The 14,710-nt window shown below is 36.7% G+C and overlaps 1 protein-coding gene across 1 annotated transcript in view; it reads left to right on the plus strand.

Moving 5' to 3' along the window:
* LOC137859160 (rap1 GTPase-GDP dissociation stimulator 1-like) overlaps positions 1-14,710 on the plus strand; it is a 36,487-nt gene that overhangs the window by 8,532 nt on the left and 13,245 nt on the right. The window contains exons 2-7 of the mRNA XM_068687875.1: positions 5,894-6,004; positions 8,970-9,092; positions 9,265-9,390; positions 11,366-11,494; positions 12,689-12,814; positions 13,409-13,552. Coding sequence (XP_068543976.1) covers positions 5,894-6,004; positions 8,970-9,092; positions 9,265-9,390; positions 11,366-11,494; positions 12,689-12,814; positions 13,409-13,552 — 759 coding nt within the window. The remainder of the gene's footprint in view (positions 1-5,893; positions 6,005-8,969; positions 9,093-9,264; positions 9,391-11,365; positions 11,495-12,688; positions 12,815-13,408; positions 13,553-14,710) is intronic.

Genomic DNA, 14,710 nt, shown 5'->3' on the forward strand with positions numbered 1-14,710 from the left:
AATTCAGCTTAAATAAACCAAGGGCATTCCCTCAAGAGACTGCAATTTAAAATGCTGTCTCAAACTCAAAAATAATTCAAAATACTTCCTCCCCCTTTTCTTCAATCTATGCTAATTTTACTACAGCAATTGTGTCTACAAAGCAGAAGTCATTTTCCATCCACAGACATTTTCTTTCAAGTAACTTCCATTCAGAAACTTTAAATAAATAAATAAAACACCACCACCACACAAAAACCTACCTCAAAAGAATCCTTAAGATTTACTTCTATTGCAAATTCTTTATGGCTACGGACTTGAGTAATCTAAAATACTTTATGCAGAAAAACAAGAGTAAAAAAAAAAAAAAAAAAAAAAAAACAAGTGAGGAGATGTTCATAATTATGTTATACCTATGATATTAGTTTCAAATTCTCTCCCATGCTTCTTTTTAATCTAATGATTTTTCCCCTACATCTCATCACCCTTTAGTGCAGTGACAGAGACAAAACATATCTTCCAACATGGCTGCATCTTTTCATAGAGAGATGGATAAAAACGTGGCTTATGAGACAATCTTCTTGCCATGGATTTAAAAGTGTAAAGAGATGGAAGATCTGTTCTTACTGTACTTTACTTTTTCCCATTGGAGAAATTAATTAATTAATTAGTTAAATAAATTGTATCTTTCTTCTCCTTGACCCTCCTTTCCTTGCTAGGCACACAGGAGTCAGAAGCAGCAGGTTTTGCTTCCTTCAGTTACAACAAAACTGTTATAATGACAGAGCTGCTCTCCTTTCTTTGGGCACAAGCGTAAATATTTGAGCATATAAATATATGCTTTATTTGCTGTTAAACACACTTACCAGCCCTTCCATATTACTTCATCTCCAATTTATCAAGTAAATATAATACAACATAGCTAGAGAAAGAGAGCTGAAGTCCTACTTCCACTGCTACTAATTCTTCTAACTTGGTATGCAGACGCATTTTTTATTTTAGGGTTACATGGGAGATTTTGCATCTCCTATGTACCAGACGTTAATTTAATTGTTTCAGGAAAGAACATCAAAAAATACTGTGAGAAAACTGAGGTTTATAGCTACATGATTTTGCAGGTAGCCATATTAAAAAACAAAACAAACAAAAAAAACACTATGAATACAGTGAATTTTTAATTTTTCATTTTCTTATTAAATTGCTAGATTTAACACATATTTACTAGCATTATAACTTGAAATTTTAGTTTTCTTCAGGACTCCTCTTGTGCCTTCTGGCTGCTCTTAACCTGCAGAACTCTAGCAGTTTATCGATATGGACTCTTATCCCTTAGCTGTTACGTAGGATGTGATTTTAATTAACCATAAAGACTTGTGCTTCCCGCCAGAGCAATACAGTGTGATTTCAGAAAACCAGAATGATGAGAAGGCCAAATAACCACTTCAAGGTTGTTTTTTTCTCCTCTCTCAACCCAAAGTTACTTCACAAAACTCATCACCAGTCTATATTCTGGAAGCTAAAGTATAAGCAAATTTAAAATAAATATGTTCATGAATTTAAGTGTAAATTAAACGGGCTGAAAGCTCAAACTAAAAAAATCCCTGAAGAGTTGGCTGCTTATAGTCAAGGATATACCAGGGAAAGGATATGTACAATCATCCTTCACTTTTTTTTAATCATCTATTACCAGAGATTACACAGAGCTAAATGGACTTCTGCTGTAATAATCCCTATGTCTTTATGTTACAGGAAAAAAAAAAAAAAAGAAAAAAAAACCTTATTTATAGCTTTGAATAATAATCAAAGTGTGTGGAAGAATCTTCTAAAATATTATGAGGATAAGCAACAGAAGAACAAGTTTAGCTTGTGAAATTACTAAAGTTGTAAAGGAGACATGCAAGGCAAGGCATTCAAGGGGAGTAAGTTGTTTCAAGTCCTCTGAAACAAATTGGTACACACTGACTTTACACTGCTTGTGACCAAACAGTGATAAATATCGGTAACAATTGCAGGACAGGGTCTATGTTTCCTATAGGAAAAAAAAAAAAAAAAAAAAAAAAAAAAAAAAAACCTAGAAAATAGCTCATACACACATGAAAGGTTATAAAATGAGAAAAATAAATAGGTAAGGCATTATCTTTTTAGGGGATAGTTATCAATGAAAAGTATACAAAGATGTGTGGGATTCCTCACTTCTTGAGGACTTTATTAGTCAAAAATTGTGTTGTTGTTTTGGGAATTGACTCAGCAGCGTTTCAGCGGATCTAAAGAGCCCACATTTCATGGCTCCTTCCCTATGGCAGAGGCCAGATAAAGTCAGCAGGACACAGCATGTTTCCTGCATTATTGTTTCTGCTCTCGGTGATCAAAAAGCCAACTCCCACTGAAAAAGTGTGGTTCCTACACCTCTACTCAGTAGTTTATGCTCAGATTTGTGTGTGAATTAATCTAGCCCTTCAGCTCACTGGAGGGAAAAAAGGGGGGGCTTTTGTACTTGAGTCTCAAGAAGTTCTGGCCCCGCAGGTAACCAGTGAGATCAGAAGATTAGAGCTTTCCAGAGCAGAGCTCGACTGCATTTCATTCATACAGCCAACTCCTAAAGCTGATCAACAATATTCTGAAGAAAACCGCTGATTCAAGAGAACGAAGAGATTCCTCGAGACGCATTCATTCTGCTGAAGGCCTCCTCAGCACGCAGGCGGCAAGCGCTCCCGGGGCCTACCAGCTGGCCAGCTCGCCTGGCTTCCGCCCAGCTCGCTACCAGCCGGCCGGGCTGCTGGCCAGCCCCGGCTGCCAGCTGGGGAAGGAGCAGATTTGCAAAAACTGAAACAAATTGTTCTCTTTCGCCTCAAGTTCTGCAGTGTCGACATTCTGTTCCAGCACGGGATGAAACGAAATGTCAACAGCCCAGAATTTTCCACAAAACAGAAATGCCGTTTTCTGGCCAACTTTCGTCACGAGCTTTGTGCACGCTACTGTTGTTGCCTCTCCACAGTACGGCATCTGCCTCCTAACTCCGCTTTCATAAGCATTGACTTAAAGGCAATGAGTATCAAGGAATCTGTCCCACGCTGATTAAATAACATGAGTTTTGAGAAATAACATACAACATGGGAAAATTCTGAGTGTCTGAGGGCTTATTATTTTAAGACTGTTGCAGTTAAATACTGCCTTCTGCAAGACACATAAAAATAGCTCTTTAGTCAGCTGGGTGATTCTGCTGCTTATGGTACTGTTTTCACAACACAATAGACAAACCAGATGGGTTATTTTTCAAGGACTTTGTCCATCATCATGCATATGGTGTTTCTCTGCTAATCTGTTCCCTGGAGAAATAACAAAGCACCTGGATTTCTAACCACCACTATCCCATCCTAATGGGTGACCAGTAATATATACTGCTCACTGCTATTTGTAAAACAACCTCCTCCAATTTAAGACATTCAGATGCCTTTTCATTTTTCTAAATATCTTAACTCTATTCAAAATGTAGTTGCAAATATAACTATTGCTCTAATTAGACAAGTACGAGAATGTGAATGCATTCTCTCATGCTAATGTGTTCTGGGTCTTGGTAAGGATGAAACCATACAGTTCAGAAGATAATTCTCATGGGCTCCTAATTTATTAAAAATTGCACTATCAGCAGTTGTAGCTCTCTACCCACTCCCACTAGATCTAGTTTAAGATGAAAGCTGATTCAACTGTCAGGTTACTCAGGTGATTTTTTTGGGGGGGGTGGAGAGAAGGAAGAAAATTTCTACCTACATGTACCTTCATTCAGAAAACTGTAGCAGCAGAACCTTACAGAAACGGAAATCAATGTTTAACACCCATTTTTTAATAAGGTAATATGCAATCAGCCTTGTAAATCTATTCTAGGAGTTTTCAAAAGGCAACAAATTTAAAGTCACCTACTTTTTAAAAAACAAAACAAGGAACACTGATCTATCAATTTTATGCCTCTGTTGTCCTTAGCACACAACTTTGAAAAGGCCATAAAAAGACAAAAAAAGAAAATAGTTACATTCAATTACAATAACTTTCCAAGAGACATCAGATACCTACAGCCTCAGTTTCTTACTCAGAATAACAACTATGGAACTACTTCCTCATGTTTCTTCTCCATATGGATTTTTAACCTGATGAATGCAGGTTAAAAATTTTTCTGAAGGTGGCATCTTTAAAGCACAAAAATCTAAAATTGTGACTCTTCATAAATAACTGCTTTTAATTAAGCCAAAAGACTTTTTTTTTTTTTTTTCTTCTCAAGGTCAATAACATTTAATTAATCTTCTAGTTCCCCTCTCTTTAATTCCTCCTTTCTTCCAAACAACTCAAGGCACTTCTGGTTCCTCTGTAGAAGTCAGTTCCTGTAGGTACTAAATTTACACATTCTAACTTAAAATATATATGTATATATCTTACATTAATAGGCATGTTAGGGAGAGAGAAAAAAGTGAACCTATTAAACAAGAAAAAAATATGAATTATTAATCCTACGCAACTACTGAAGGATTTCTAAGCCAAGACTCATGAATCATCTTTTTCAGTGAAACAGTTTGTGAAGTAGAAATGCTATTTTACTGCAATTTTGATAACATTTTACATTATATTCTACTATAAATTAACTCCTTCAGCCATTAGTTTTCCAGCATAATTTCTTACATTCATTTCAACCACTTTAAGTCCTTTTTGTTTCCAGGAAGTAGTTGGAGAAATCTTCAGACTGAAAGGGCAGAAGATTGATTTAGAGCTAATCAATAAAACAAATGGTAACAAATTGTCAGGTCTGGATGTTATTCCCCAGAGTGTATAAGAGAATAAAAAATGAATAATCAAATCATTAACTGTGATGTGTAGAATGCCCTTTAAATCAACTGCAGAATTAATAGTTTGGAAAGCAGCAAGTGTGGCAAACACAGTTACACAATGTAGGAAATTAAAGTACAGAAGTCTGATCTCTGCACAGGTAAATTGTGGGATTGCAGTAGAGCACATATTTGTGTAGTAATTTTAATAAAATGGGAGAGATTGTATATGACAGTTGCTCAATCTCTCTCTAAACATTTTTAAGGATCTTGCAAGAAGGTGAATAAAGAAGATGCTGTTAACCATGCCTTTTGATTTCTACAAACCTTTCAATAAAGTTATCATTGAAGCTATCTTTGGATGTGAGAGAAGGTTATCTGGTGAAGTCTGAAGGGCAGAATAAAGACTGCTTTCATAATAGAAAGCCACAGTTATTAGAGGTTACCTTTTCTGGAACCTGTGTCTTTCAATATATTCATAAGCAATCTGGAAATAGCTGAACAGCAAAATACTTACAGAGTGTTTAGAAACTCAATTAAAAGCAACAGAAAACAAAAATCTTCAAATTCATGGAAGAAAAGGCCATAAAAATATATTAAATGCACTGATATAAATAGTAGATTTGTTTTTAAAGCCCAAGGCTGCCAGTAACAAATGGACAAGTACGTTACTTTATCTGAAGTTACTGCATTCTTTTAATGCCTGCTACTGCCCACTATCATCAGTGAGTAGATATACAGCTAGTTGAACTGCAAGTGCTATTATTTTTTTAAAAAGATACTTTGAAATGACAGATTTGACTTCATTTCTCTATTTCTCTCCTCCCCCCCCCTCGAACTCTACCACAGTTACTATACGTTAATTTATTTTTCCAGACAGAATTTCTCTCTGCTGTTTATGCCTGCACAAGAGCTATGTGTTGTATGAGAAGTAGACCAAAGTTTTGCCGCATGCTTTTGGGTGAAATGAGTTACTTAATGAGCACATTTAGACCTGAATAATTCAGAAGATGAGCTTATAGTTAGCTGAAGTCACTGAAAAGAAAAAAAAAAAAAGTATTTTTTTATACTGGCTCAACAGTTTTCCATCCCTTTCTGTTTAGAAACCCTGAGTCAGCACCTGGAGTACCTGGGGCTCTGTGGAGATGACACGGAAGCTGAAGACCAGATACTTGAAAGTCTAAATGGGATTCTCGTGGCTCTTACTGAAGATAGCTAAGTATCACTCTTGATCGCTTTTTAACTGTTTACACAATGTGGAAGTATTCACTAGAGCTTTTCATCTATTGTGATAACCTGTATTAGAAGAGGCTGATGATGATGCTATAGATCTCCCCCAACCTGTTTCATGATTTTCCTTTCTTTCTGCCTACTCTCAAACCTACCTGTGACCAGATAAAGTTACTGACCCCTAAAACACCTCAAGCTACAAAGAAATTCCAAATTTAATGTTCTACTTATTACAAACTCCTACGATTAAAAATGGAGTGACCCTATCAGAACATAGGTAAAAACTGATTACTGTGAAACACTTAGCTCAGATATAGGTATAGACCACATTAACCTCTAGAACTCATTTCAAGGATTAATTAGCAATTAAGGTAAATTTGTAAGAAATAGATCTGGAAGAAAAATATCTCTAAATCACTCTAATCACTCAAATTACTAATCTCAATGGTACAACAGGCATCTTAAACTAGAAAATCCATTATTTGTGTCATATAAAAAGCTGTAATGGGCTTAAAATGCAGTGAATTTGTTACTGAATATATTTAAGTTTATAGCTAGTTATTCTACAATACAGCACAGTAATCATTATGTAGATGACCAAAAATGACTTCTGGAAGTAATTTTCATATGAATAAGCACAAAGACTAAAGTTCCTGAAATGTTATCTGAAATACTGATGAATTTTTCAAATACCACTTCGAATAATCCAATAAATTAGAGCAAAAAATAAGTTCCTAGGTATTTACAGACTTTATTCTATTTGACCATCCCATTAATAACACCAGTCTCATCTCAACAACTGTTTATACTTTCCTTACCTTATCATGTTTTCCACTCTGACGCATCACCACCTCTCTACTAGTGCTGTTCCGCAGGGCTGTACAAACAGATATTGCCAACCTACTCTGCCCAAAAGCCCTTTCAATTTCTCACAGACATCTTATTTGCAGAGGCAAACTAAGTATCTGAGGGGACAGAAATCATGCCTGTCAAGAGCTGATTACTTGTTAATTGAGAACTGTTTATTCTTCACTGAGGGAGCTTGTTTTACTTGTGACGTAGCTCTCCCTCCTTCAGTGGCTATAGTGATTTGACCGTACTGGTACAGCAGCGTGCTTCACACACAACATGTGAACAAACCCCTTTGAGCCCACAGAAAGTAAGAGTTACAAAAATCTGAAGAATAAGGCAAACATGGCTCTAACCCTTTAAGAGATTTCAGCTCACGAGATCTGATTTTTCACAGGCTTTCACGAAATGTCAGTCTTTCCTCATTAACCAGACTTCCTGATCTTCCTGAAGACCTCAGAGAGGTCTTCAGCAGTATCCAAGGACTGCTCTGTACTAGAGATCTAGAGCTCTAAACAAGCCATACACACTACTTGTTTGCAAATAGCTTTGCAAAAAGACCATACTTGTAGTTACGACAAATGCTTGCAATAGTATTCAGTGTATTTTTAATGCAGACAGACATCACTGCAGCCCCACTCAGTGTTCCAGGCCAGGAAGAGCACAGCATCCAGCTTCAGCAATCAAGTATGTTGGCAATGTTCTGAGGAAATCTGCCTATACCAAATGAGTCTTTCTTTTAGTACTAAATAAAGTAGAGAAGATACCATGCTATACATCTTGACAGTTACAGTTATGTCAGCTTTCACATACAAAGCCAGAACTCAATCTCCCTTCTGTAAATATTAGATTGAATTCTTATAAAGGCTTAGCTCTAAGAAAGCTTGTTATTAACCTTTTACCAAATTACTGTGGAATGATGCTGTAATGACATTTCCGCATTATAGAATTGGTTTATGTAACCACATAAGAAGAAATTGTGTATCTAGAAAACATATACTCAAGCACCCTTTACCTTTTAAACACAGAAAAATCAATAGGTGAATGGAAAATTCAATGGTCTCCAGGGGATAGCCAGACAAAAGCAAATTAATGGAATGATCTACATCTCAAAACTGCATCGGTGTGTCTGGGTTGCATAACACAGCCACATTGTATGGGTAGTAGTAGTCAAAGCAAAATAATGAGGTGTACAGAAATGGCTAGCACTGGAGTTCTATACAATGAATTACTGTTTATTGTAGGTTTTCTGCTATAATACAACTTGGCCCATTTCTAAATAGAAGAATGTCACTTTGACCTGCTTTGAAAGAGAAGCAGGTTAGATGGGATCCTCTGGTTGATTATTCCCTGTGTTACCTACAGTATCAGAGATATTCTAATTCTTATACCAAGAAAGTCAATCAGTCATTTCATGATGATAAAACATGCAGCCTTACAGTAAATAGTCTCACACAGATATCGACAACAAGGAAACAGACTTTAAGTTTTATTTTAATTGTCTATGGTTTGAGCTAAGACATCCACCAGCCAGACAAGAATTTTAAAAGTAGTTCTTATTATCCTTATGAAAAAATCTTTCTCTAAGGTCTCTGCGCGTTCTCCTGAGATCACATATACCTGCATTTATTTGAATGCCCTGGCAGATGGTGACTTACTACTTTAAGGACAACTAGACGTGCTTTTAATGTAAAAAGTCTGAGAGAATGGACTGTTCCAATTGCTGGTCTAATAAAAGATATTGTGCCTACCTACAAAATTAATGGCTAGGCAATACATCAGGAATAGCATCTTAATCCACAACTTCCCATGCCTTACGCAAATATCTTTTTATAGTCAGAGATGAAAATGTCTTCCTCTTTGCTTTGCCACCTGTGCTTCAATTCAGCATGAAGCAGAATAATCAGCTGGATAGACACTCGCTGCAATTTAAGCAGATGAGCATTCCCGTATATTTAGACTGAGACAGACTTAAGTACCCTGTTAAGGCAGCAACTTAGATCCCAAAGACAGCCACTCAAAAGTCTAGGAAACAAAGTACCATGTAAATAAACAGTTGCAAACCTACTGCAGGTGTTGTTAATATTCCTATCATTACAGAGCAGAGATCCTTCAGCCTACTCAGAGAGAGTGGGATCTTCCTAACTTTGGCAAAAATCCTGAAAGGCAATCCACGATGTGCAGTGAAAGCAGCCCAGGTGCTTTCAGAGATAGCCAAGAATGGTATGTTGCACTTTAGTATGTACAGCGGTACTACAAGGCGTATTACAGCACCTTAGCTGTTTTTCCACTGCTTAATTTTGTTTCATGGCTACCAGTTATTGGTCTTGCAATTGCAATCATTTTATTTTAACATGACAAAAGACACAGCAGTCCCTCTCCTTTACCTTTTCAGATGAAATGAAGAAGCCGTGTATTGAAGCAGATTTGGTTGTGACTTTGATACCTTTGCTGGAAAGCACAGACCAAGAAATGCTTCTTCATGCTGGGCGGGCTATTGGCCGTATCTGTTATGATAACCGTAAGTAACTACTTGAGAGAATTCAATTTTTTTCTAGTTGCAAGACTATTTTAGAAGGCATTATTATGAATTATAAGCTATGTTTTATTCCATGAGACCTGAGCACACTATGCACTTCAAGCTCCTGTTAGTCATACAGTATACACAGCTCACAGATTCCAGTCTGAACTCATCCCAAACACACCCTAAACTGAGTTTCCCCCTATATTTTTGACTTCAAGGTGATATATCTTTCTCAGACCAGAGGCTGAATACTTCCGCTCTTCAACTAAAGAGTAGCAAAGCTTCATATATACTTTAACAGCTTAGCAGAAATACCTTGGGGCCAAATCCCAAAGGGCTTTGACTTCTCCCAAGTGTTTATAAAGCAACAGGTTGTTTTTTTTTTCAAGTGTGTCAGGAAAAAAAACATTAAAAAAATACTGAGACATTATCTAGTTCTTTATTAAAGACCATTCTTTGCATATAGAAGATCTCTGTGCTCCAAAGATTTCCATAAAGCCAGTATACCAGCTTGCATGCTGGTCTCAAAAATTAAGCCCGTTTCACTTAATTGACTCAACAGATTATTATTATTTTTTAATCCTCACTTCCCAGACTGACCAAAGTATTTATGGCATCCTGGAGTTAATATGGAGCTTTTCACGCAGTGTCTGCTATCAATATCCCTCAACATTCTCGTATTTTTCTAGTGTGGACCCATGTAGATTTGTCTGGAGAACCATGGGTTTGCCTCCTTGCATTGTTGCTATGAAATCCAAGCATGATAGGCAAAAAATCTGTATCTGGTATAGATTCTACTACCTCCCTGCAAATTAGATCAGAGATTCCCTGATTGAATTACAATTACATATCCTACAATAGCACCCAGATGCTTTTCCTGGTAATTGTCATACATGCTGCCACCTGAGTTGCAGTCTAGCTCTCAGCAAGACACTTACAAAAGCACTGTCATTGTAATGGTAAGCAACCACCACTGACCAACTTTGTATCTCAGTTTTTGGCGTTCTCAAAATTATTGTAGAAATTAAGCCTTCAGTCACTGCAAACCAAACTACAAAAAGAAGAAAGAAGTTATCCATTTTCTCAGTAATTCTACAGAGACAACTGTACTTCATATATTAGAACTATGAACAAATTCATTTCAACTTACCGTACTTCACTGACTTCCCTTGAGCTACAGTGATTTATGCTTGTCTGATGACTTTGCTCAGCCTATAAAAATGCCAAAGGTACATTGAATTCAAGCACTCCAAGGCTCCCTACATTCAGAACAATTAAAAAAAAAAAAAGATACACTCGTAGATCAACTTTAAAGCCACCTCTCTTTCTCAGTAGTACCTTATAACAGCCTGGGTATTGTAAAGCATCTTTCACAAAGTTTTTTGTTTGTTTGTTTGTTTTTCTCCTCAAAAAATAATCATTACCAACATGCAAAGAACAGGTATGTGGACATATACTACACAGTTCAGAATACTGGTGATCCCCAAAAGCTGAGTCGTCACTAGATTGTGCCTTATCATAGGTTCGAGTCCCTTATATATCTCTGCCCTTTAGACAGAAAGAAGCCATGGGATAATACAGGTCAGGTTCCTGCTCCCCAAGAGAAATAAGCCAATGTATATTTCTCACTCAATTTTCAGATAGTTATGAAGTGATGCAGTCCATCAGAATTTGCACTAGAAGGTGTGCTACTAGTCAAGATGCTCATTCAATTGCCCTGATCTATTTATTTTTCGCAGTGGCCTAATTACTCAGTTCAAACTAAGACCCGGAGGTCTAGCAGAGCTGTTCTGAACCTGTATTTTCCATGCACACACATTAGCCTGAACCCATGACATGAATGCTGTATGAAATGTAACAGTGTAAAAACGAACTAGATTACCTTGCTGCAAAGAATCTTAGTTTGACCTTGTTTACTGATTTAATTGGCCCCTATTTAATCATCTTTAACTTCTGTGCATGCTATTACCAGGTGATCTTCAGGAAGAGCTGGTGAAGGTAGGTGTAATCTCATCACTAGTCCGAATATTGACTGATTATGCAGAGAGCGAACCACTTGTCCACGTTGACCTACTGGCCTTATGCAATCTTGCAGACCTTGGTAAGTAAATGCTTTTGTATCTTGCAGGTAAATGTCAACTTCATACTGTCATTGCCTTATCATTTACATGCAGAATGCCCACAGCTGTGGTAGGCTTTTTTATTTGTTTTGGTGGGTTTTGCTTGTTATTTCCCCTTACTGGTACATAACAAGAAACTGGCCACAGCACCCATGTTGGGAAAGTTACTATTCTGTCCTGGAGTATCAGCAATTATTATTTAATAATTATTAAAATAATTAAGTTTCAGCAGACTGTTTTTTGTTCTAGAAAAAAGGTATAAATGGCATAACTTCATCTACTGTAAACTGATATAGTTTCAACTAATTCAGATACAGTACATAAAAATACTGTTAAAAGTTCTATTTAATAATTATATTTATAAACCTTAATGAATCAGTTTCCATTTTCATTTACATAATTTTTAAGCAAAGGCATCTCCATCAATCTGAACTATATTTGTGGAATCTTACATAAGCCTTAAGTAGTGATGGAGGAATAAGACCAAACAAAAGAAGTTACCACGCTTTGTATACGGTCTGACTCTACGCTATAATTTAATTACCTCCTGTCTTTAGGGGAGAGGCAAGAAAAGGGGTATGTCACACTATCTTCTAGCCAGGCCTTCCCTTTATAAATCTCTTACAATACTAAATACCATATTCTATTAAAATGTGTTCTATGTCTAAGAACAGTAAGCTTTAAAATATTTGATCTCTGTTATCATCATCTTGCAGATGGTTAGGATCCCAGTGAGATTAGAACTATCTAATCTAATCAAGGCAGAAAATATACTGCTACAGCAAACAGGCATGTGGCAGATGCCAATTTGATAAATGAAATAATCATACTGCAGATGGATTTATAAGAGTAATTTATAAGGAATTAAGCCAGGATTAATTTCACAGCTATTATAAAGTCATAGCTACAGGAATTAAACAAAAAAAAAAAAAAAGCATTAAAACAATGAAAGTAGTAAAGATGGGGAGTAATAAAAGTGATGGAATAGAGTTTTGCTGTCTCAGTGCTGTTCAAAGGGATAAATAAATATAAAATATTTATATATGTATTTATAAATAAAACAGGAAAGGCTTTCAAAATCAAAGTAACATCTAGTTACTTCTGATTATAGGAAGATACGTTTTTAACATTTTATCAAATACAGAACCAAAATCCTGACTTTATCATATACACAGATACAGCTAAGGAAGCTCTAAGCAAGACAAAGGTTGCTGAACAGCTGGTGAAACAATTGAGAAGAGCAGAGAACCATGAAAGGTTAGAAATCATCTTTGAGGTCCTACAAGCACTTGCAGAAAATGGTAAGGCTCCTTTTGGCTTGAGAGAAAGAGGGGAGAAAGGGATACTGGTGCTTAACTTAAGCTCTGGGTTCTGCATTTACTGAGGGATCCTACTATTGGAAATTAGTCATCCCTTCAACGGAAATAAACCACAAGAACATGTGAAATCCCAGCCTGATTAAGGCTTGGAAGCTTAATAGGTGAGACAGCAAATCCAGGCAGGAGAGAATAGCTTTCCACTCTATTTTGGTAGAATATGACTTCGCAACAGAATACCAGAGTAAACAAAAGACTGAAGTCTTTTCTTTTTGTATTAAAAACTTGACAACCAAATACAGAAGGTATCTACTCTAAGCAGCAGTGTAACAAGCACTGACAAGAATCCATCTAGAATATCTAGATACCTGACGAAAACTCATAACTGGCTTTGCTCATCCTGCCTGTGGTTTCATCGTTGCACCAGGATGTCTGATAAACAAAGAAACAGAAAAAAAAAATAAAAAATAAAGACCACACCTGGAAAGAGACTGACCTAAATTCAAAGATTTAGCTTCCTAGCTTGAAACTTCTAATATGACCCAAGAAACTTCTAGTGTGCTTTTGTGTTCTTTACAGATGCTCTAAAAGTTCAGTTGGTGGAGGCAGGTGTGCAAGAGGTGCTGTCTGACATCCTGCTGAGGCTCCAGGGCAATTCACAAGCTGAAGATACATGCATCGTGAAGGCTGCATCAGATCTCATTGTCTCTCTGCTTCTTGGAGGTAAAATAAAATAATGGAATATTGACAGTCCAGATACATAAAGAAATGTCAGGAAGTCCACTTGGAAGAAGTGTTGTCATCATCTGCTTGGTTGCTTCCATTTGCTTAACAGGGACACATCTGCAACCTGTTTCATAATCCTTAAGGGAATTCTCAGACATTGTATTTTTTCAGTGTTTATAGGAGCTTGGTGCTCATGTTGCAATGCTTCTCTTCAAGCACCATGCATATGCTACCTCAAGCAATCTAATAACAATGTGAATGCTTCTGTGCAGAAAGCAAGTGCAGGTACAAGAACTTCGAGCCACTGTAGCTGTACCCATGGTTGTGTCAGACACACCCAGCTTCTAACACTTTACTTTCAAAGATGAGCCAAGAATCTGCTTTAAATTTAAAGCTAATCATCAGATTAAAATGTTCACATGGTGCTGTGCCACCTGTCTTTCCTCATTCACTACTCCAAGCCTACTTAAATACTTGAAGCATTTGGATTAACAAGTGAAATGTAAGAATTTCCTTGTAAAGTAAATTGCACATTTACGTAGAAGGAAGAACATCATCATTCCATGCTACACACATGGCTGATGTAGATTTTCCTCTCAGTCTTTAAGCTGATTTGAGCAACACTACAAAAAGGCTGAAGACACCTAATGCACCTAAGTTTAGGTGGCCCTGTTATATTGTATTTTGGACAACACAGATTAAAAAACAAACTTCAAGAACTGGACACTTACACTGTACCCCACCAACCAAATTCCAAAGTAATCATCAGTTTAAAGATTTTAAATTATTAACTACAGCAACAACCTTCAAGTCATTATTGATTCATATGTCCTCTCTGGTCCCCTAACAAAGACAAACAGAACAGTTCACTTTGGGGGTAACTATGAGCAGACACGAGATGTACATTTAACATTCTCTATTTATCATGCCTTAGATAAACCCATGAAGAATTTTTATGTATTTATTTTGCTAAGGGACATGGCATTATCTCCCAGAATGCTGTTAACTGCCTCGTATCCAAACATACGCAGCGACAGAGTCAGGAACACTGGCTTTTGCTAATTTTACAAAACTAACGGTAAGGTTGCTTTTTCTCTACCCATCAAAGCTAGAAAGCCACTGTTTGAGTGAAGAACAACACTGTTAGATTTTATT

This window comes from Anas acuta, chromosome 7 (genome assembly GCF_963932015.1).
Source record: "Anas acuta chromosome 7, bAnaAcu1.1, whole genome shotgun sequence".
In the NCBI taxonomy this organism is placed as follows: domain Eukaryota; kingdom Metazoa; phylum Chordata; class Aves; order Anseriformes; family Anatidae; genus Anas; species Anas acuta.